The sequence below is a fragment of the Acanthopagrus latus genome, chromosome 21, assembly GCF_904848185.1.
Source record: "Acanthopagrus latus isolate v.2019 chromosome 21, fAcaLat1.1, whole genome shotgun sequence".
Lineage (NCBI taxonomy): Eukaryota > Metazoa > Chordata > Actinopteri > Spariformes > Sparidae > Acanthopagrus > Acanthopagrus latus.
The window spans coordinates 13,679,707-13,703,682 of record NC_051059.1 but is presented as its reverse complement, the minus strand read 5'-3'; the positions used below and the strand labels follow the sequence as shown (position 1 = coordinate 13,703,682).

At 42.1% G+C, this 23,976-nt stretch overlaps 1 protein-coding gene across 18 annotated transcripts in view; it reads right to left on the bottom strand.

Annotated features, from left to right (window-relative positions):
- LOC119010715 (receptor-type tyrosine-protein phosphatase F) overlaps positions 1-23,976 on the bottom strand; it is a 165,315-nt gene that overhangs the window by 3,483 nt on the left and 137,856 nt on the right. For 12 of the 18 annotated variants that reach the window (XM_037083073.1, XM_037083078.1, XM_037083082.1 and 9 more), the window contains 10 exons: positions 21,255-21,287; positions 19,773-19,870; positions 15,962-16,085; positions 15,244-15,419; positions 10,107-10,226; positions 8,926-9,080; positions 7,996-8,281; positions 6,682-6,860; positions 2,333-2,459; positions 901-1,026 (listed from right to left, as the gene is read on the bottom strand). In XM_037083073.1, the coding sequence (XP_036938968.1) occupies positions 901-1,026; positions 2,333-2,459; positions 6,682-6,860; positions 7,996-8,281; positions 8,926-9,080; positions 10,107-10,226; positions 15,244-15,419; positions 15,962-16,085; positions 19,773-19,870; positions 21,255-21,287 (1,424 nt within the window). The remainder of the gene's footprint in view (positions 1-900; positions 1,027-2,332; positions 2,460-6,681; positions 6,861-7,995; positions 8,282-8,925; positions 9,081-10,106; positions 10,227-15,243; positions 15,420-15,961; positions 16,086-19,772; positions 19,871-21,254; positions 21,288-23,976) is intronic. The other 6 variants (XM_037083079.1, XM_037083080.1, XM_037083090.1 and 3 more) reach the window with 1 other exon arrangement.

Here is a 23,976-nt window from a genome sequence, read left to right as displayed (position 1 = left end):
TGCATATTTCTACTGAGCTTTTTTTTTGACGCCTCAATCTATCTCTCTGCCTGTGGCCTTTGCTCTAATAGGCACTCGACAAATAAACACCACAGCACAGATTTTCAGCCAAGGTCCAAAAGCACCACAACCCTGCTGTTTTTTTACTGCAGCCATCTAATCCTTTAATTTACACCTGTGTGCACAATATGCAAACAGCTGATGATCGTGCAGGAGAAATCTAGCAGTTCTGAGGCGCTCGAGGAAGCTGACGAACACAACGCTGCAACATGGGGTAAATTAAACGTTTCTTTGTATATGTAACGAGTTGATTGCTGCATTTATCTCTCTTTCCATGAACATGCTGTATATATATCTATATGTGAATGAAGGGGTGGATGTGGGATTAGTGCGTTGCTGCGCTGTGGGCCTTCTGATGACAGTAAAGTATATTTATAGCCCATTGAAACTACTGCATCACAGGGAGTAGCAGTACTGGCCCTCGGGGACTGGAGGCTATGCTTTTCATGTATTTTCACAGTGATCTTGAAACACGCACACACACACACACACACACACACACACACACACACACACACACACACAATCCATAGAGCAGGCATACTGCTACTAAATCCGGGTAAACATGTTTGATGGTGCATTCTCTTGATGTCAACCTGTCAGGAGAAATAACACGGGACGCGTTCTGATCATCTCTACCTTGAAATCACAGTCGGTATAATTCTTAACACTTAGCGCGACTGTCAGCATTTGTATGAAAACCTAAAATTAAGATGGATTTGGGTTGGATGGTTGTATTTGTGTAAAATGCCAATCAATCCTTGCACCCTTTCCCCATCCCCTCACACACAAGGACATACCCACAAATATTCACACACGCACAGAGTGGAATCAACATACCCTGGCATCTGTGACTTTGAACTCTCTGAGGATGTACTGGGGCATGTTGTACTCAGCCATTGGATCCACCACGAAGTACTGGTACCTGGCTGAACGCTCTGCTGGCCAGTACTGATGGCACTTCTCCTGCAGAAGAAGAGGAAGGCATATATTTTAAGTGCCTATATTTGACAAATCTTTTTACGAATACATCCAGGAGGAAAAATGGACTTTTATAAAATGGCTGCCTGATGCAGAAGTGCAGGATATTATTGGTAGGCTGTCTGTAAGTTATTCGTCATTTTGAGGCATGAGAAGGTCTCTGCTTACAAAAAGAAAATTGAGGAGAGATTAATCTGTGGTTTTGAATTACTGTCTTATTCATGGGAAAATATTTACATAATTTGTTGTGTGCTTAACTACTGCGATGATGGCTTTTTTCCGAAATTGTGATTATGGATGAGAGGGTGATAAAAGCTATAAATGCAGTTGAGTGCTGTTTGAATCACCTGCATAATCATAAAAGAACAACTCAGTCAAAGATATTGCGAGTTTAATCTCAAAATGGTACCAAGATCATTGCGCTGACGTTATTTCTTTAAAGGAATAGTGTGAAGTTTTGGGTGATTACGATTAAACTCTTGATTTTTGATGACTGACACCACCGTCATGTCTTTCTATAAAGTATACGAAGCTAAAGCCAGAATCTCGTTATTTTAGCTGGGCATAAAGATTAGAAACGACAGTCCAAGGTACACATTTGGCAATGACATGCAACAAAGAATCCAGATGAGCCGGATCCCGTTTTTCTAGTGTTTGTGCTGAGCTAAGAATCAGAATCAGATATCCAAATGAGAAATACTTAATGGATCCCCATGGGGGAAATTGCATGAAGCTTGCATTCACCTGGCTGGAACCTTATATTTAATAGACAGCTGTAAGAGAGGTATTGATTTTCTTATGTAACTCTGGGCAAGAAATCAAACAGGTGTATATCACAAAATGTCAAACTACTTTTTAGAATTCACTCCCTGACTTGTTTGTGGTACCTTATGACACCCAAAATCTGTAAACTTTCTTCAGGGTCACGGTATTAAGTTTGCTAAAGAAAAAGTTAAAAATCACTGTTTTAGCTCCCTTGTAACCAAACGGATCAAAGTTTTCATAGTGTGTGGTGCAGTCATACAGTATGGGAATTATCAGTGCGCTTGGAATGCAACCATTTGTTGAAAAATCTGACACACTCGCATGGTAGTTTCAACCAAGAGACATTCCAGCCATGGTGATAAGAGAGCTGACTTACAACCATAGTTACTGTTCAGGGTTGAAATGAATTAATATGTGAGCAGTGTGATGGAGTAACTAAGGTGAACTGAGCCAAGTTTGTTATCATTCCCTGGGCTGGTTCAATGACCTTACAGGTATATATGTATAAAATGTGTTTATGTATTACCCGTCCCATCTCTCGTAGCTTGGTCAGCATGACGACGATGGTGGAGTTGTGCTCCCACAGCATCCTCCAGAAGTCCTCGGTGGTCTCTGCCAGCGGGCCCTGTGTGGCCAGGTAGGCCTTCTGCTGTCTGAAGACGTAACACCACACAGAGGAAGCATTAAACATTAGACATAATAATTGTTAACTTTATGGTGCTTTTACAGCTGGTATTATAAAGCACATCACAAAGCAATAAGCAGAAAACGATTAAATGATAAAGGAGTGCTTGGCTCAGGAGAAGCAGAGGCTTTCCATCCAATCCGAACTGCAAAAATGTAATAACAGCCAAGATATAAGACATGTCATATATCATATCATATAAAGTGTTCAAATATTTTGAGACAAAAATATATTCAAATAAAATCCAAAGGCGGAAGAGAAGCTCTCTGTGTTACTCCATTTTTGTTCTATAAAAACAAACACATAATATCTGTTGGACAATTATAGATGAGGAACCTACAGTAGCATGACTTGTAGGAAGGAGAATCAAAACCTTTAACACAATGAGAGGTAAAAGCTTTCAGCTGCAATTTTATTTGTAAACAACTAGTTGATTAATCCAATAGATGAACAAAGGAAAGCTGTTTATTTTTCATTTTTAAGTGAATCCATGAATCCTTTCAGGCATTTTTCTGTTTCCTGCATCTTAAATGTGAGGATTTGCTGCCATTTACGACTGTAAATGAACAGTCTTTCGTTTTGCTGACTGTTGATTGAGACAAAAGAAGCAACTTGAAAACGCCACTTTGAATCACTTGAGCATGTTTCACAATCTGTGGACTGAACAGACTGAACTATTTAAAGGAATAGTGAAAATAATCAGCACATTAATCGATAATTAAAACAACGGTTCATTACAGACCTACTATAGGGCATTGTTGCCCTTTTACTGTTTGTCAAAAATGTCTCTAACCCAGTGCCAACAAGACAAATCCCTACATGTTTAATGTGCAAAGCAAATAATCCATGGCAACAATCATCATCACTAAGCTTTTCAAGCCTGAACAGATCCTCTACTCCTTCCTTCTTCCTCTCTGTAACACAACACAGAATGAGAAAGAGAGAGCGAGAGCACCCGGTATGCTCACTAAACTAGAGATGAGCTCATCCACTGAGGTGCCAGAGCTGTGCTGGTGTCCTACGTGACTTTGGTCCAGCACAGCAGTTTCTTTGTCGAGCAGCAGGTGGCAGCAGCACACTGATCAACAGAGATAGAGCAAGATAGAGAGTGAGAGAGAGAGAGAGAGAGGGAACTGAGGACTCCAACACGAAACACACGCATCAGCATCGTGCACGCACACACTCACATGTTTGCAGCACATGTAAGCATCCAGGTGTACCAACGTATGCGTGCCTTTAGTCTTGCATGTATATTCAGACACGGGGCTACACACACGCACACACTCAGTCACACACTGTGCCACGGCTGAACAACTAATGAAGGTGCTGCAGGCGAGGCACTAATGTGGAACCGAGAGATTAGAATATGCTCCGGGCCTCGCTCGCACAAATAAAGAAACAACAGATTGGTGGAGAGAAGAGAGGAGATGGCACACGAGGAGGGAAGGCAACAGAGTGAGGAATCAAATTAAAAAGATGAAAAAGGGGGAAAGAGAAATGCAAAGTAAAGAGAGGAGATGTACAAAGTAGAGGGAGAATATGTAGAGAGGAAAAACGTGAGGAGATGAAAAGAGTGAGCGCTGCTCTCTCCAGCTGGTCATCAGAGTGCAAAGTAGGACTGACTGCTGAGGAGGAGGAGTGAGAGGAAGAATCTGAAGGAAAACGAGGATGTAGGGACAGAGGAGGAAGAAAGGGGAGAGAAGCTAAGCAGGGGATGAATGCTAAATTTCAAATTGATAGGGTAGACCCCTCTAACCTCGCCATAAAACAGCCCCTAGCCAAAACAAAAACAATTCTAACCGTATCACACAATACTGACTTCTCTGCACACAGTGTCCTGATGAGTGCGCTGCCAAACAGCACAAAGCACTCTGCGCATCATCCCACATGACTGCAGTGCTTGAGGACATAGTGTTTCATTTCAACCTCATTACAATGCTAAAACTCCAGCCTGCATCGGAGCATATCCAGGGCTCGTGCCCCTGATAGCATAGCTGGAATCAATGGCTCGCCTCTCATTAGCTTAGCATATTATTGGCTTTTCTTGAAGGAGCTGGGGTGAAGGACACTGGAGGCCCCTGTTTAGTTTTTATTTATGCTCGGGCTTTAAAAGCGGCTTAATCACACAGAGCCACTGGTGCACACAACAGGTCCCCACCCGGATATGTCTGTGTCTGCCATGATGTCTGAATGGAAAATTAAGATGGCGAGTGTGAGATGAGGGCGGGAGGAGAGCCAAAGAGTGAGGAAAGAGGTGAGAAGAAGACAGATTGAAGAGGAAAACAGAGAGAGACAGAGATAGAATGGGGTAAAAATAGAGAGGGAAAGGGAAGGAAAAGAGAGAACAGAGGATAGAGAAAAAAATTAGAAGAGGGTTTGGAAAACACACTTCATTACGATTCTCTCTTGCTGCAATTATGCTATTTACACAGCAACAATAGAGGGTTGGCCTCTGCAGAGCAACTTCTCATTAACAACGTGACTGGAGAAAGAGGAGGGAGCTGGGGGGGAGGGGGTGGAGGTGTTGTCTCTGTCACGGTCCGGTATGAAGCAGAACTCCATATGGACTGTTTGGCATTTCAGGCCGGCTAAATCCATCCCCTCGCTGTAGACTTCAACCACAGAAGTGTCGGCGCTGTCTGTCTCTGCCTCATACTTATATAGATATAAAACAGAGGCCGCCTTTTCATCTTCCTTCCTCTCTGAAGCAATTTGGACTCACAGAGCACACGAGGACATGCAGTAGCTTCCATATGAAAGCGGCTGCAGTGCAGCGGATGAGAGCCACATTGACAGAGCTGAGAGTGATTCTTGCAGCTGAATACTGCCCACTGCGGACTCATCTTCAGTCCCCTCCCATACATTTTTATCTAGTGAATGTGAAAATCTACTGTATTTTTCACACCTGTAACAATCTGCCACAAAATACCTGCAGATCTGTCAAATTCAGTGCAGCCGGGAATGTGTTAGGACAGTGAGGGGTTGGCTCTGTAGCTTCGAACTCCAGGACGTTGGATATGAAAAAAAAAACTGCTGCAAATACAGACTTTCTGATTTAACTGAAGGATTATAGCCTTGTTTCGGAGGACAGAGAGTAATTGGAAAAGTTATCATGGACCTAAATTAAGTAATTGCATTTAAAATTAAGTTGCAAGTCCTGTTCAATCAATGTCTGCGTGAAGTCTATGGCTCATTAACATCAGCAGACACTTCATATCTTCTCCGAATACTCTGCCAGGAGTGTACAGTGACCATCTTCACTTTTTGCCTTCAGTCTGGTCCAAAGTGCTCAGTTGGATTGACAGATGTCTTACTATTTCATGCTGCTGCCTCAGCCAGGACTCTCATCTAAAAGAGATTCTGAATCTTTATAGTACTATTCCTGGTAAAATAGGTTAAATGAAACTGTGCTCATAAAACAGATGTCTTGTAGGACTTTTCATATTTGTGATAATTGTCATGTTGCCTTGTGTGAAATTGGGGGATTATGTTCAGTAGAGGGTCTTTTGCAGTTACCACAAACTGGATGTGAACATACTCAAACAGTATTACACAAAGGATAAGGGTGGTGCTAGTCCATCATTTCTTACTGTAGTGAGTCCTATTAAAAGACATCCATGTAAGTTTCTTTGTATTATCTGTGTATATGAAGCCTGATATGGCTCATATCTTTGTGCCATTAATCACAATTTGTGTTCATAAACTATAAAAAACAGATCAATGTGGCACATTTTTCACAAACACTAGTTTATTTGAGTCAATGCCACATGCACCATCCTGCTGTATTACATAATTTACTCTACTTAAATTAATTAATTGGTCACTGAAAACACTGTCCCAAAAAATACTGTATTTATTCCTGTTAACCAACATTTGCTAAAAACTACGATAGCCAACTATGTTAGGAGTTACTGAGCCTTTTTCTTTTTAAGAAAAAGGAAACTGCATATTTGTGACTCATTTTTCAAGATTTACATGTTCAGTAGGAACAACAGGGCTCTGGGTTGAGAACTTGGGTTGTAAGTTAGAAAATATTGAGAGATTGATTAATGCATTGTTGATGCTGGTCTTTTTGTGTGATTATGTTGACAGTAAGATAAAAACAGAATGATGCCGCCCTGCCCTTTAAATCTAAAAGTCAGCACTTTAAGCTCATTCATTGTATTCAGCTCAGAGAGTCCTTTACTGACCTGTAGCCGTCGATGCAGCTGGCATTAATGTAGTCCGAGCCCTCGACGCCACGGATGGGCTGCAGGCAGACGCGGGTAGACTCAAAAGGCATGATGTTGACCAGGCGGTTCTTGAACTTGTTGCAGGGCAAGTTGGCGCTGATGAAGCGTGACGTGTGGGCTTTGGAGTTGGCCAGTCTCTGTTTAATGAAAGGTGGGAAGAACCGAGACAGGGGAGAGAGATGGAGGGAAGAAATGAGTGACCTGTGACCTGGAGTAAACAAACAAAGACATCTGAAATGCTGCCTTGTCAAAAGTCTGCATTTTGGTTTTCTGTCGAGATGAGTAGGATGGTCTGCTGGTAGGTATAACTAAATGCACCGGGATTCTTTCCCATAGAGTCCCGGAGCTTGGAGGATTGTAGGCGTGACAAGCTCAGTGTTGGCAGTGGTCAGAGCACAGATGGACAGCACAGGAGTGTGTATGGACAGTCATGGTTACTCCGGTATAATTTGTGTGTGTGTGTGTTGTGGACAGACTGTGTGGGCACGGAGGCTGTGGCCCCCACATACGCCGCAATCATTCTCTCACTCTTTCATTCTCAGTCGTTGGCAGGAGTGTAGATGCTATTATCACTTCAAACAGAATGGATCATGGTCATAAGAGGGCTAATGGCAGAGCCGCGCTGGGAGGAAAGTGTGTAATAACATCACAGTCGATGGCTATTGACAGAAGGTGTGCGTGTGATTGCGAGTCACCTTGAACACCAGCTGGATGTGTGTGCGAGTGTCAGTCATTCTGTATTTCTCCACGTGTGCGTGTGTTGTTCAAGTGTTTGGGTTGCTCTGTGTGTTTGTTCTGGTCCATGTGATTCTACTGCAGCTGCTGGGATGTCCCAGCACCGATGTCGCAGATACAAAATTCCTGTGCATCTTATTTGGTGAATTAACGATTTCAAATGAGCTCTGTGTGATCGCTCTGTGTGATCGCTCTGTGTGATCGCTCGATGCAATAGCGACACCCTGAACAGAAGGTCAGAAATTGAAACTGCAGTCTGACGCCCTTTTGACGACCTGGTGCTTCAGAAAAACATGCAGAACACTGACATTGTTTTTTGAATATCTGTGAATTATTAACAAAAAACTCACATTACATCAGTAGAATGTCACAATGTCACCTCTGTGAACTATTCAGCGCAGTATAAATCAGAAAAAGCTTTTTTGTTGAGTTAAATGCTCCATTACATGTAGCAGGAGTCAACTACAGTACTGCTAAACATTAAAAGTAAATTTATTACACTGGATCATGTTAAGTAATACTTGTCTTAATGCTCACCTTGAACTCCAGCTCCATGGCAGTAACTGTCTCACCAGGTGCGGGCTGGGTAAGTTTCTGGATGTGGGCGTACAAGTTACGCGCCGGCACCTCAGTGTTTCCGCAGGTGGCGGCCTCCAGCAGGGCTTCGTGGATGAAGATGTACTGGTCTTCGGTCTGGACCATGTAGTTCCTCTGGGCGCGCATGCAAGTCACGTGGCCGTAGATGTCTACAGACTTCTCGTGCTTCATGCGTTCCAGCATGGCATCAATCACGATGAAGCAGCCAGTCCTGCCCACACCCGCACTGTTGGATGGAGACGGAGAGGAGGGGATAAATAACTTAGTGTTTCACTACCTAACAGATAACTTTCTCATGTCTGTTTGCAACAACAAAACATTTCAGTACAAACACATCAGTGCACACCTGTGGTAGATAAAACTACAACTATAGAAATCAGACTGTGGTCAAAAAAGGTACAAAGATCAAAAAATGTGAGATGCAAGGTGCATAGAGAATATTATTGTCCTGCGAGGTAAGTTTTCCATTTCTATTACCTTCTCCTCTGAAAACTGGACGTTATGTTTTCCAGGTAATTTCCTCCCTCTAGCACGAGAACTGAACCATAACGAAATTGTTTGCTGCAGATTGTGCTCAAAGTTTGTGATTGGAGAGGCATCCTGAGAGGCTTTTCGACTGGCTGGATTTTACGCAACACAGAATTATTGAGCCAAATTCATTGGAGGAAAAAAAAAAGTTGAATCAAGGAACAAGATTTCAACATCTCTTTTCCATGTGGTGTCATTTACTGTGTATTGGCTCTAATTTTTGATAAAAGAACACACTGTCTTAACCATTCCCTTTCATCCACAGACAAAACAAGCCAGAAAAAATAAATCCATGATGAAAATTAGCAGTGCATATTGAGCTATGTTTTAATCTACACCCACCTGCAGTGCACCACCATGGGCCCTGCATCTGGAGGATTGCAGGCCTTTACCCGCCGTAGGAAGGCGAGGATCGGGGTGGGGTACTCCGGCACCCCATGGTCTGGCCAGGCCATGAACTGAAACTGTCGCACCTCTCTCTTCTCACTGGAGCCATTCTGCAGGAAAAGGAGGACGTCTGAGTTTAGTAGGATATCATGACATCAGGATCAGAATCAGAATGAGAATACTTTATTAATCCCCACTGGGGAAATTGTTTGTTCCAGATGCTCTGTGCAAAATAGAAATAGAAATACAGCATGAATAGAAACAAGAGATAAAGATATAAATACAATACTAAAATAGACTGTAAAATAAAATAAAATATTAAAGTAGACAATAAAATAAAATAAATAACAAAATAATGAAGTAGACAATCTGGAAATATATACAATATACAGTGAAATGGTTGTAGCAATGTGTAGCATGGTAAATTGTAACTGGCTGCCTTATTAAGAGCCACTCGTCACGCTGTTTTGAAAACATCAGGGTCAGACTATTTTGATGAAAGGGAGCTGAAACTCTACAGTTAGAGTCTGAAAAGCACAGGTGATTTATTTGTCAGAAAGGCAGCTATTTCAAGCAAAGGTCTCAAGTGCTATCGCTTTGATAGCTTCACATAATGTTCTCTTCGTGGCTCTGATCATTCTGCAAATGTAGGTGCAGATAATGTGTATAATTTTAGAATTGAACTCAAGCATTTTCTCGGAAACGGATTCTTGGCATTGTCACCATTCCTGACTGAAACTAAGTAAGCACTCCAGCTGGAGACTAGCATTTAATTAGAAATTATAATAATTTTACAAATTACGAGTGAGTAAAAAAGAGAGGAAAAAGAGAGAGGAGAATTAAAGGACGAAACACATCACCATGAAACTGAAGTAAATGAATCAAAGTGAAAAAGTGAAATCTTTTCTTGCCTGTCAGAGACCACGAGACAAATCTTGGATGTTAAAAACCAATTACAGCAGTGAAAAAAAAGGGCCCACTGATAATAGCCTTTATCTGTCTTCAGAAAAATAAGAAATTACATTTTAAAATGTGACCCCAGTAATGATGAACTGCAATAAACTATTCAGAACATGTCCTTCATGAGCACGTCTCACTATATGGTTAATTGCAAGAGAAAAAAGGCAGTGCTGTACCTTGTAGAGGGCAAAAGTGCGGACGCTGTAAGTGGCTAACTCAACAGTGTCCAGCATGGTGACCTGGATCATCCCGTAGGTTTCTGTTCCTCGCGACGGCCAGTACTGGTCACACTTCACCTGGCAGAGCAAGAGAGAGGGCACACTGTCAGGAGTGAACTGCTGCGAACATCCAACACGAGCCTAGTGAGAGGCTTGTAGGATCACACTGATTAACAAGAAGGGAACATTAGAGAGGTCAGATCAAAGGCTTTGTCCACTGTCTAATTAAAAAGTGAAGGCTCAGTCAGCTCCTGTACCTCCAAATAGAAAAAAGAACTCAAGTGAAGTGAGCATGCGCATTCGTGTATGTCTCCATTTGAAGCAGGCTTCAAAAGGGCATTGAAAAGCCCACTTTGTCTTTTACCAGCCTGTGATCATTTTCAATTAGCTAATTGTCAGCTGGTTCGCAACCCTTTGTAATGTATGCTTTTGGTGCATTGGTAATGATTGGGCGCTGTATTTTGGAGGGAAATGTGTCTAAAAACCTGTTCTCATCTGTTGTGAAGGGACAGCAGGCTCGGCCACCTGGCTCCGTATGTGCACAGAACAAACTTCACCGCGGATGAGGCTAAAGATCCTCCAAACACCGGCACTGAATGGCTTTGCTTCCCTCTGTGTATCCTTGAAAATGACTGACTGGCTTTTGCCAACGTCTTCATTCTACCTCCTCTCTTTAGCAAAGGCCCAATTGGCATTAGGACTTCAAAAAAAAATTAACATTAATCTCACATTAACTCTTCCTCACATGTCACATTGATGAAAGACACTTCTGGCTGTCACTTTGTCACTTTGGCTCTGGTTTTCAAACAGTAATAGTGAGGCTTCTGTTTCTGGAAATTGTTGGGCAAATATGTCCTAATCCTCTTCTGAATAACCTGGAATCAAAAATAGCCATGCAGTTGCACAATCCTGCCTCATTTGATTTTCATAACACCTAATTTAATAGTTGTTCACAGGGTCTGAGAGCTTCCAGAGGCGATGAGTCACAACATTAGCTAAACACTGGGCAAAGTCCACTGATTGGTCCTGTTTTTAGCTTCTGGGCTCAGTTGATTCTCAGTGGATGTTTTCGAGAATAAAATCTTGTTTGGAAAGAATTGAAAAGCATGTAACATGAAGTTAATCTGTGGGGCAGGTTCAGCCGAGGCATACTTTGCATGATTTGTCAGTTGTTGTTTCTACACACACTGTTCAAAGATGGTTCCTCTTCCTGGTCAAGACAGGGAAGGAGCGAGGAAGGGAAAGAGAGAATAAAGAGAGGGAGTAGGGCTCAACATTATTTTTAGATTGTCTCAGCGCCAGTTCTAAAGCATAAATAAACACACTCCTGTCTCCATACTATACTGGCTTTTGTGTGAAGCCAAAGTGAAGCTCTTAACACACAAATGGCAGACGAGAGTGACGAAGAAAGTGGCTTAACATGGCTGCTACATTTTTATGGAGTCCAAACCCTGTGCTTTAATTGGCTGGGGGCTACACACAATTGCCCATTATTACATCACAGAAACATCCGGGACACAGCCATTATACTAAGGAAATAAGAAAATACAGGCAAAGGCCACATACTTCTACTGGGTCATAAGTGATGATGTGTGAGTCAATACAGTTTTTTTTTGTTTTAAAGGAAAATTCTGCAAAGTGAACAAAAATTGGAACCTATTTTCCTTAAGTCATTTCACAGAATATCTATAAATTAACTCTACTCCCTTTTTACTTATAGAAAACAAATCCAAACCCCTTTTTCACGTCAGAAATGGGGGGACTAACACTAATACTGCTATTGATCTGGATAACATGAGAGGGAAGAGATGTGGCGCGGGCAAGCTAATCATATTGATACTGCAGTACTGGGCTGACATTTCGGAGCACCTCGGCTGTCTGGGCGAGCTAGTACAAATCGACAAACAAAATGCACTAAAAATTCACCCCCTTACATTTCACCTCCCCTGGTGACAGCTCCCATTCAGAGGCAGAGGTACACCTTGCAGGAGAAACTCAATTGAGTGATGGGAAACCACTTGCAGTGCAAACATATGGATTAGCAGTCACCACTGTAATGAATATCTCTGTGCTGGCCGAGCTCGGGTGGCATATTCTCCCTTGCACACATAAACAGATCCAGATGCACACACACACACACACACACACACACACGCGCGCGCACACACACACACACACACACACACACAGACCGCAGGTTTCACTATCATCTGCTTCTGCTTTGAACTTGACTTCTCACATGTCGACACCTGGCCTTTTGCAGAGGACGCAGACCTCTTATCTAGACACACGCTCGCGCACACACATACACACACATACACACACACACACACACACACATACACACACAAAATCACAAGTGAGTAATAGCTTTGGTCTCATTTCACGTTCTGACCTTTTAGGGTTTTACTAACTAGTAATGATAGCGAGGAAGCTGAAATATGCCTGCCGGATCTCATCATATTTGTCAAGCTCCTGCTCTGTTTGGCATAAGACATCAGTCTGGCTGGGTGGTGGGAGGTTGACTCACTCACCATATGTGTATGTCTGTGTGTGTATGTGAGAGAGAAGTGAGATGTGTATTTATGCAGAGGGAGAGGACGAAATAACGAAAATCCCTGAAAATGTATCAGTACCATGTGTCTAATGTGGAGTACAGCCAGCTTTCCGTGATGTTTTGTCTTATTAAAATGTCATGTTAAATAATGTTGTTTTCAGAACTGATGCAGACACATTTTAATCAATCCAATTCACTGTTAGTTGCCTCACATTGCATTCGAAAAAGTCATTTAGAATCTGCGACACACGGCTAATTGTCATTTAACTAAACATTTACTCCTTCTGTATACTGGAGGTTGTAATTGTGATTTATTTACATGGTTTAAAGACTAATTAATCTCTAAAAATGTTTTGTGAGCTGTTAACGCATTAAAATATGCTGTGTATGGAAAATTATTTTAATAGTCTAAATGTCAGCAATGCAAATACAAACTCTACATGCTCTTTTAAGCAGTAATGAGTGATATTAAACATTGTTTACTGGGTTAGAAACTACCTATAACCAACCCCTCCCTGTCTGATGATTAATATACCAAAGATTTCAAGGTATCCTGACATAAGCGGGCAAAAAAAAAAATCCTCCCCCACTTCTGGGAGGTAGGTTTGGTTCTCTACATCTCTCTCCACAGTGCTGGAAAGCCAATTGATTCTCAAATGTGTGTAGGAGGTGGGGACAGGCTGTTTCATTTCTCTTTAAGTTCCTCATGTTGTCTTGTTCCTGTTATTTTGTCACTGTGTTTATACGTGAGGCTGTGACTCTAAGATCAAAGCAGGAGATCTGTCACAGAGCTCCCCCAGACACACTAAATCTACATGTATAGAAAGGTATTTGCGAGTAATGTGTTTATCCTTTCTGACATCGACTGTAATAAAAATCATCGTATCAAACATATCCGCGCTGCAGAAATCCTCCGAGGTACAAATAAAAGAGGTGTGTTCCAAAAGGACATGGTGGGCCCACAATTTGCCTAAATGATTGATTGCATCTATGGCTCAAAATTAAAACAAATGATGGTACGTTCTGAAGGATTGAAAGTCATTTAAGACTTTATTTAACGAAACAGTTGCTTCTTTTACAGACTCACTATATATACCTAATGATGAACTGAGCTTCAGGTAAGGTTCCTAAATGAAAAAAAAATCAATATCGAGGGTTTTGGAAAAGAACTCTTTCATTTACAATCCCTTTTACTTCCAGTCTGCAGTCAGGGGACTTTCTTTCATTAGGGCACCATATGCACACACTAATAAAGCACCACATACTGGCAGGGCTCCACACTGATTTATTTCCTCCAAGGAATTCATGAGCATGATTCTGTGATGGTAATTAAATAAACCCATCCCAATTTTCAATCTCAAGTTGCCCATGTGCTCCTTTTTTGCTTTTATTAGCTTGAATGTATTTTAGGAGCACAGGGGTGTTGCTGGGTGACAATCCTCTTAGCTCCAACTTCAGCGTTTTCATTATAATGCCGTGGCTTTTTCGAGAGCAAAATTCAGAAAGAGCAAACACAAATGAGACAGTGTGTCTATGAAACCTTGGCATGGCGTTGCAAAAATAAATATGTAGCAATCAAGTGTTGAGCTCTCTGAGCAGTTTCTAAATAATACACGAAACAGAAGTTGCCTTAAGTTCTCAATGTAACTACACTGTGCATGTTCATGACTTAGCTGAAGATATTTCTTATTTTCAGTCAAGGATATGCACGAGTTGTCGTCATATGCAAAGTTGCCACAGTAACTTCACAAAAACTGGCAAGCAAAGAAACAACAGGAGGGAGAATTGGGGAATGCTAAAAAGCTGTTGTGCAATTTTACTTCACAGACAGATTTAGAAGGAATTCATGCATAAGTTTTTAGAGATTGCTGACGACTCAGAAGAAGAGAAACAACATGAAGCGATACTGTCCACAGACAACCGAAATATCCTTTGAAGTCCTTGTGACTTTGATCAGGCTGACAAATCCTGCTTTAAAGTACGACCGGGCGGCTATATGCCTTCTTGCTTTGTTGGGTGTAATGTTACTTCCTCGTGTTAAGCTATATATATATATATATATATATATATATATATATATATATATATATATATATATATATATATGTATACACACACACACACACACACATATATAAGTCAGGAAGCTCCATTTCTGCCAAGGTTTGAACTTTACACAGTGGCATCAAAGTTTTACAAGACAGTCCTGTGATTTCTTTCTGGTAAAACAACCCTCTCCATTCATAGCAGCCATACATTGGGTGGTTTGGTAAGGAGGTGGTGGCAATGTATTGCTTCTCTTGTATCATAATCTGCTGTATGCAAATGTGTTTTCATGACACTTTAATACAGAGAAATGTTCTATTTCTGGACACCTGATTTACTAATATATCACTGATCTACCATATTATTATAATCAACATGAACGTTATTTACTTAAATTATTTATAGTGACATTAGTAATACAGTATTATAAAGTGATTGATTGCTTTATTTTTCAGTGTTTCAAAGTAACAGAAGGACGGTGTCTCTCCTTACCCGTGACTTCTCTTCCAGTCTGGTCATCATGACGATAGTGTTGGATCTTTGCTCCCATACCATCCTCCAGAAGTCGCTCAGTGTCTCTGGCAGAGGCCCCTGTGTGGCAATGTATGCATTCTGCTTCCTGTAGCCGTCAATGTAGTTGCTGTTGATGTAGTCACTGCCTGGAACAGCTGTGCAAGGACAAGAAGTGAGGATGAAATTCAAATATTACATACACTTTGATTTATTCTTGTTTACATTGGACACACTGACACAGACAATTTGCCTATGTGTACATCACTTGTAGTACTGCATGGTGCTTTCCAATCCACATGTTATGATCACTCTAAGTTGACCAAAATGTGATACATGTGTTTTCTAAGCATCCAATCACACCTAGTTGCATTGCTACAGTTGTTCCACCTGCCAAACCACTGCAAAAACTACTGTTTTTAGGAGCTGAAATACCTTCTACTTTTCAGAATAAGTAGCAGAGTCGTACCGATTTTTCCATGAACTACCTTTGATGGCCGATTACACCAGCACTTTATGCATTTTTGCCCAAAGCAGCAACAGCAACAGCAACAAAGCAACAAGTTTCTGTGTGATCGCAGCCTAAAACAGCTGTTTTGGCTCACAAAATGTCCTTGGTACATGTGAAGGAGGCCTCAATCGATAGCAGTCTCATTCAATGGCTATCTAAGGGGTTAAGTGGCTTTAGATGAGCTCTTACCATCAACAGAAGTGAGCACCACCCTGGAGTGGTCATAGGCAATAACGTTTGCATAGCGGTTCTTCGGCTTGTTGACTTCCATGTTGGAGTTCTCCCAGGTAAACTGCTGGCCTGGATCAATGGACTGTGGGAGAGGGCAGGAAAGGACAGAAAACACAGATAGAGGGAAAGCAGAGAGAAAGGAAGAGAACCATAAAAGGAGGCTCTTGAGTGTTACATGTATAAAACAGAACAAGACAGGAGAGGAAGGGAATGGCAAAATGACCCTGCTATCTGCTGCCATTACGCTGCAGTATACAGTGGACAACAAAGCCTTTATATGGAACACATACAAACATCATGTCTCTTGAAAAGCCACAGTGGAGCGCTTTTAGTGCATTTATGTTGTGGAGGGGACTGTGCAGAGCTATCATACTCCTACAGTACTGCTGTTGGAGCATGAACAGGTTGATTATTTGCATGACATTTGATGCCTAGAATGCCAATGAAAAACAAATATAAAGGTGCTGGTTTTGTTGATTTAAATGAAAACAAAATTCCACCGTCCAGTGAGCCAACATATTCCTCCAATTCAAAAAACATTTATAAAACCCAACATGATTATCTTTTTAGCTGGGAGATCAGTACAGATTTTTGCTGGAACTTGCAGGCAACCATAAACACTCATCATCTCCCTTAGTCATATCGAATTACCTAATTCTGGGAAGCCACACGCATGACTTCTTGTGGTAACCATGATTCTTGTCATCCTCCGTCTTCCTTTCTTTTCCCATCTTCTATTTCTGCTGTCTTTTCCTACCTTGTATTTTTGTTTCACCCTCTCCCTTTCCAGTCCCTCTCTGCTTCTAACCCTTTCCCTCTTGCGTCATTTGTCTCTTGGGCTACGACGACAGTAGACTGCATACATATTGATCCAGGGAGATATGTGACGGCCTCCCATCCCCTGGCTCGATAATGTCACAGAGTCTCTTGTTATTCTGTATCGATCCCCCCTGGCTCGCACCGGAACCATGTCCACTAATTCCCCAGACCTTTCGCCTCGCAAATCCTGCAGGAGTCAGAATGACACCTTCGAAATTCCTTCACTTACTTAATGTGGCTGCAGTACTAATTTAATTATTAGAGGTTATTTAATGTCAAAACTTGACAGCTTGAACATAATGGTAATAATTATTGGAAAATGGATAAAGTAAAGGTTGCAAGGTGAGCTCTGGAGAAAGTAGAGATTACGATCCTTTGCCATAAAGTCCTCATTATGCTGTCCTATTGAGTAAAGTGGGGAAAATATGGTATTAAAGTTATTAAAGCTATTAAAGACGAAAAGTTTATTTTCAGAGAAAGCGATGTAGATGCCTCTTTCTTTTTGAACAAGATATGAGAAATATGGAGTGCTCCTATGTGCAAATTCTTGCACCACAGCTCCAAATTGCTCAGCAGCAAGATTCATGTCAGTATATGCCTATTGCTGCTGATGAGCTCAGCACTGCCAATTTCTCTGTCCGTGCCCACCAGTACGAAGAGAAAGATTTCATTCGCAGTCAAAACATGTCATATTCATTTGAGAGCTCAGTGAACACGGCGGGCACACTAGACTGATGACAACTAGCAAACAAGTTAGGTAGAAATGGTAGAAAAAGGTGAAAAGCGAACGCCCAGGGTATTCTTGCTGACACACTGGAAAAGCCTTCAAATGAACATAATGATGCTATGATGACTGCAGCGTGATAGTGCTTTTTGCGAAAAAAAGAAGACTTGTCAGGGGGAGCTACAGCATGCCTGATTGACAAATTCTGCTCATTACCCAGTGTGCTCATTGCTCAGTGTGATGCGGACTGGCATTGGTGCTAAAGGAAGTGTCAGGCCGCCTAAAACATCAGGGAGAGGAGGTGGTGAAGCCTCTACAAATTCCATGCCTCAGGGTAAGGAACGACGGGAGCAGCCGGAGAACGTGACTGTGACAAAGCGCCATGAGCTCTGCCACAGTGTCTTGGCTGGCATAGAGATGGGCGGCCATCTGCTGGGCCGTGGAGGGGGTCTTCCCTGGCTTAGAATGGTGTGAAGGGGGAATGGGGCCGGGCTGGTTGCCTGCAGCCATACAAGCCACTTCTCTGGCTTGATTCGTTTACACTAACTCAACAGGCCGGGAGGGTGAGGTGCTGGAGAGGCACTGAGCAACACACGAAAGCACTTAATTGAGTGCAGATTTTTACCAAGGTCTAATTATCTCCCCAGAAAGCTTCTAATTTCACAGTGAACCAGATAAAAAAAACTTAATGATTATATAGCATGGTCGAAAATGCGCAACGTTGCATCCAAGCATATAATGAATGTTTTATCGTTATAACGGCTCCTTCTAACAGATTTCATAGAAGACTGTAGATACCTAATGTTTTTACTTGTGTCCTTTTTGTTTGTTGGTTGGTCGGTCTGTCAGCAGGATTACCCAAAAAATACTGAACCAAAAGATTGCCAAGAAACAAACTATAGGTGGCTTAAACTTTCGTGCGATACAAGGCTACTGAATTTGAAATTGCATGAGGCTTGACTGAATTAAAGGGGACTGTTGGGCCTTGGCAGAGGTGAGTGCTCTACTGAAAGCCATTCTAGTTTGGATATGTTTTAGATTCCTCTCATTGATATCAGGGGAGTGGACAAAAATATGAAAAATGTTAATCAGTATATCACAATACAATTAGGGCTGCAAAGCAACTACATTCTCTACAATGACCATTAAGTTGAATCAACACCTCTCTAAACACTATGACCTCCTTGAATGTAGGATTAATTTCACAGCTGTTGCAATGAAATGCCATACTTTCAGCTTGAGTACTACAACTGAGAAAAAATCATGCGTGAAATTTAAATGAATAAGTCCTTACTCATATAAAACAAAAAAAGAAAATATTTATGTGAACACGGTTCTGAATGTCATTTTTCATGCTGGCATTACCCCCAGCTAGCTGATACAAGGGTTATATAAGGCTATAAAATAGATGTTATGTTCACAGTATACGCTGGACAGGGCAGATAACAGAACAGTTATAAACCGTCGGCTAAAGTTTGGGCTCCTGGTGATGCTCGGGGAAAGGTCATGAGGTCACCACAATAAATGTGTTCTTTCTCTCTGTGAGAAATCACACAGAAAGCTTCATACTGCAGCAACATATGCTGGCCAGAGACGGACAAAGGCAATAACATAACCTTTTAGATGAAAGTTAAAAAAAAACAAAAACATTTACAATCATTCCAACAGCTTTGTCGGATCCATTAAGGTGAGGGGTAGAGCTGATTAGACAAAACAGATCGAGCAATCATCAGAACAAATAAATAAAAGACAGCTCTTGTTTTTCTGCATTCAAAGATGCCTCTCCTCTTCATCCGGCCTCGCTTTATCCCCAAACCAACTATGTGCCACTTTAAATGCAAATTCAAACCCCCCTACTTTTTTTTTTCTTTTGGAGGAAGAACACTGACAAGAGATAATCCCTCACTGAGTTGCGTCGGAGAGACTACCTGCAAAATAACATTCTTAGGGGAAACATCAAGACGCACACAGATTGCCTAAACAAATCGCCACCTGCTCGTTTTTGTGTGAAAGCATCTCGCAGTATTTAATGTAAGTGTTGGTTTCCTGGTGGGAATGGTAATAGAGTTGTAAAAATGACTGAGGAATGTCTGTGAGAAGTCTTCCCTAATCCATTAGAATACATGCATATGGGATCAAAGAAGCATAAACATAAAACTTCCACCCAGATATTATAACAAAGAAACACATTCATATTGTTGACACAGATCAGTTCAGGGCTCTTACCTCATACTCCTGGGAAAAGCGGAGGCCGTCATTAGCCTTCAGTCGCTCAATGTGGTCAGCCAGGTCGATGACAGGAATAGGTGGGTGCTCCCTCATTCCTGGGAGAGTTAAGAGGAGGAACAGGAAGTGGGGAGGAGACAAAGAAAAGAGTGAGATTTTGCTGTCCTTACATCAGACATGGACATGGACTTTCACAAACACTGGTTGGACCACAGGGTGAGTGAAGCTGCCAGTGGGACCATGAGGTGGCTGTGTAACGGTGAGGAGAGTGCACTTTGTTCAACAATGCATGAGGACAGAGGAGAGAGGAGAGAGAGGAGAAAGAGAGAGAGAGAGCGGACAAGTTGAAACAGGCCGGTGACATTTGGTGACATTTGGTGATATCGTCATGCTAAGTGAGGAGGACAGAGGTGGGGCTGGCACAGCAATGCACATGAGTGACTGGGTGAGCATGCTCCTGGAAGGAAGCAGGAGGCAGACATCTCTCTGACTCCACAACGCTCAATTGGTGGCAGAGGTGGGATCAGAGCAAGAACCCACAAGTCTCTACAAATCAGTCACACTGTCACTTCTCAGAGAGGAAAAAAACTGACTGGTCACCAGCCAAAACTCATTTCTTTGAAAATCTCTTTCCCAACAATAGACTATCTTTTCGGCCCAGCCTGGAGCGCTTGGGCTGGATTAATTTCAAACAACCCCCCTGCCGCTCTCTAGATTTCTCATCGCTGGGTTATTGGATGATTTATTGCTAATCTACCGACACAAATTCCCCCTGTGCCTCTGAACTTGGCAAGGCTCTGCGCTTAAACGGATTTCTGGGAACTTGCCTTATGTGTTAAAAGTTAACTGTATGCGACGCATGAAAAAGCTCTAAAGTTATACAGAGACCTTACATATTGCCTTAAAGTCACACAGAGATCAGCAAGACACTTTAAAGAGGTATGCATATTAACATTAGTGCCTTTGGCCGAGCGCATCTGTAAGGTCATGGGTCATGCTTTCAGATGAGCGACTGCTGCAAGCTCATTAATACTATAATGCTAATGGATATTGGCTGGTAACTATGGCCACTGCACAAGATGAGATCTGACCAATTACGCTAATTTAATACTATCACACAGGGGGATATCGCTGTGTGTGTGTGTTTGCGTGTTCAGCCAGGACTTTTACGGCCATGTTGTTGGGTAAATGGAGGGTGATGACGTAGATAACAAGGCTAATGTACAGCACGTGTAACTGTCCGCACTGCTCAACTGTCCATGAAACCATCTAGTAGCTCTGCTTCCACACCAAAAAGGTGTTGTGGGACATTCACAGACCAGAGAGAACATTGCTGCATCCTTGAAACACCAGAGGCAACAAGCTTGTGGGCTTGTGATGTCTGTCAGGATTGCAACAGGGTGAATGGGATCAGGAGTGAGAGAGAGAGGAAGAGAGGCTGCATGTGTGGGAAATACACAATAGGTGAGAGAGCAGACTAACTTGGAGTGTTGGGGCAGCGATGAGAGCTGGGACCTGTGAAGAGAGGAGAGTGAAGGAGGGAGGAAGAAGAACACTCAATCAATGGGGATGGCTCAGGATCAGACCGGGGCCAAACAGTATCTGCAAATAACCTTTCAAGCTAGTTGGAGTGCACAGCAGGCGGTGTTTGCCTTCTCAGGACAATTCAAGTAGTATAGTATAGGCTGTTAAACACAAGCGCATACAAAGCTTGACTTTAAAATACTCCCCTGTGACTGCTCAGTGTAAACAGCACTACTGAGTAAAGGGCACTGTATGTTTTGAGTAAGGTGATAAAAGAAAATGCCATTTTATTACAACATGTCATCGTTTGGGCCATCATTTTGGTTATTGATTAAGATAAGATTATAATCAAGTAATAAGTAATTACTGAGATGTGGGAACATTAAATGCATGTGGTCAGGAGTTAGACAGGCTGCAAATAAGTCACCATTTGATGTTCTAAACCATGTTTTGTAGAGGTAAAATATAAATGTTTGTGCTTCTTTTGATGCACATGAAGCTGTATAACTTTTGAGAAGGCCCCTTTCAAACCCAATCATGATTGCTGCTCTTGTCCTGTGTAAAACCAAAAGTGATGCTATGAACTCAGCTTTCCAGCAGAGATTGTCTCATAAAAACATCCAAACGGTCTTATAAAGCAGAATATCACCTTCTTTGCACATGGTAAACTACGCAAATGATCAAAAACAACATGCACTCAGGACACAGGCAGAAGCGGTCAGGGAACGCCATGTCCATTTGGCCGAAAAACCCCCCAAAAGGCATTTGCAAATTATCCCATTCTGTCTGCATGACTAAATCAGCAGGATGGTTGTTGAGTCGAGCTGGCACAGGAAGTCAGTCTGTAAACTTTGATGCATATCTAAAAGTTTTTTTTTTTTTTTTTTTAACCATCTGACTTTGTTTTCCTCTTCAAATAAATTTGGCTTACCAGGGGGTTAACTTAAAACCTTTTTAAGGGTCTGACTGCTTGTATTTTTGGCCCCACTGTACACATTTATTAATGATGTTCCCAGAAATCAGTAATTTACATGTGAGTACAATCTTACTGTAACAAGAAGAACTCATGGCTCTATGACTACTAACTTTAAGTTGCACTACTCCAAAAATGACACCACGTTTTAAGTGTCAAATACAAGTGCTCTCAACTTAGTATTTGCAAATACTATCTGAACCAGGTCTGCCAAGGACAAACCACGTCAGTTACTCAAAGGACCACGCGCCTGCTGCTGGAGTGCCAAGAGGTACAACTGAGGTCTGTTTAACAAACCAACACGCTGGAGACATGAGCTGCAATCGGCTGGACCACTTAACAACAATCAGAATCAGAGCAGGAATGTTCACCTGCTGTGGGCGAATCAAAGAGAGAAAGAACGAGAGGACAGAGTAATGGGCTGTTCAATATTCACTCAGCTCAGCCTTGGAATCTTGCACGTTTTTCACGAGCTAGATGCAGCCTTGGTGATTTTTGATAATCACCGCTCTTGAAGCAAGACAGCGAGGTGGAAAAGGAGAGCAAGACAGAGATAAATGTTGACATACAGAGAGAGAGAGAGAGGGGGGCAGAGAGTGAGAGAAAGAGAGGGAGAGAGATTACCCTACAGGGAGAAATGGAAGACAAAAGAGGAAAGAGGTGGAGTGGGAGGACGGGGGAACAGGGCTCTTTTAGAGCGGCAGCACTGCTTAATTCCTCTGCAGGGGTTCAAAGGGGCTGTGTGTGTGCGTGTGTGTGTGTACGGAGAATGGGATCTTTAATAACCCGTGAGAAGGGATACACACACAGACACACATACACACACACACACACACACATACACACACAGATACACATACACACACACATAGAAAACACACAGCAATGTGCACGAATGCCCGTGCATTGGGGTTGACATTTTCTCTCAGCTCCATTGTTCCCTCCGCCTGGCTCACCTTCACATCAGAGGCAGCAGGACTCATTACCAGCTAGGGGGGAATGAAAGGAGCTCATGGAGGGAGGAGGACCGGGGAGGAGGGAGGAGATCAGGAGGAAAAAGGAAGATGGCTGATGCTGAGGCGGGCACCCTGACACAACCCCCCCCCACATCATCACTGCGCGTGGATGGAATCTGAATTTTCTCGGCCTCCCTCCACTGATACTGTTCAGCACTGTGTATGATGGGAACATGATTGTTTATTTTTTCTTATTGACCAATTTGTCTTTTTTGGGGGAAACCAGTCAGACTTATAGCCTGAGGATAAATAAGGAGGACACATGAATTTCATACAGCAACACCTGCTACAAAGCACTAATAAACAAGAGATCCATCAAATGAAAGGAAGGCAGGCATTCATTGCAGGAGGAGATTGCTTCTTGAAATGCTGTTTAGTTTGGTTGAAAAAAAAAAAATCATTCCAAAATGCAATATCCATTTGAGGAAAGAAATCATGCAAATACAAGATATTAAAAAACACTATTAAAGGTGAATCCCCTTAGATATTTTCTTTCCGTGTTGTAGGTAGGATCACCTGATGACTTTCAGGAAGGAATTTCATTTTGGAACAAAGCCCCTCATGAAGCAAGATATACTTTTTACTCATTTATTATAAAAGAAAAGCGGACTGAATCTGCACTCTTTTCGAGATCTGAGCCCTGCCCTGCACAACTTGCCTAAAACAACAGACTTGAGAGCGAGTGGAGGTT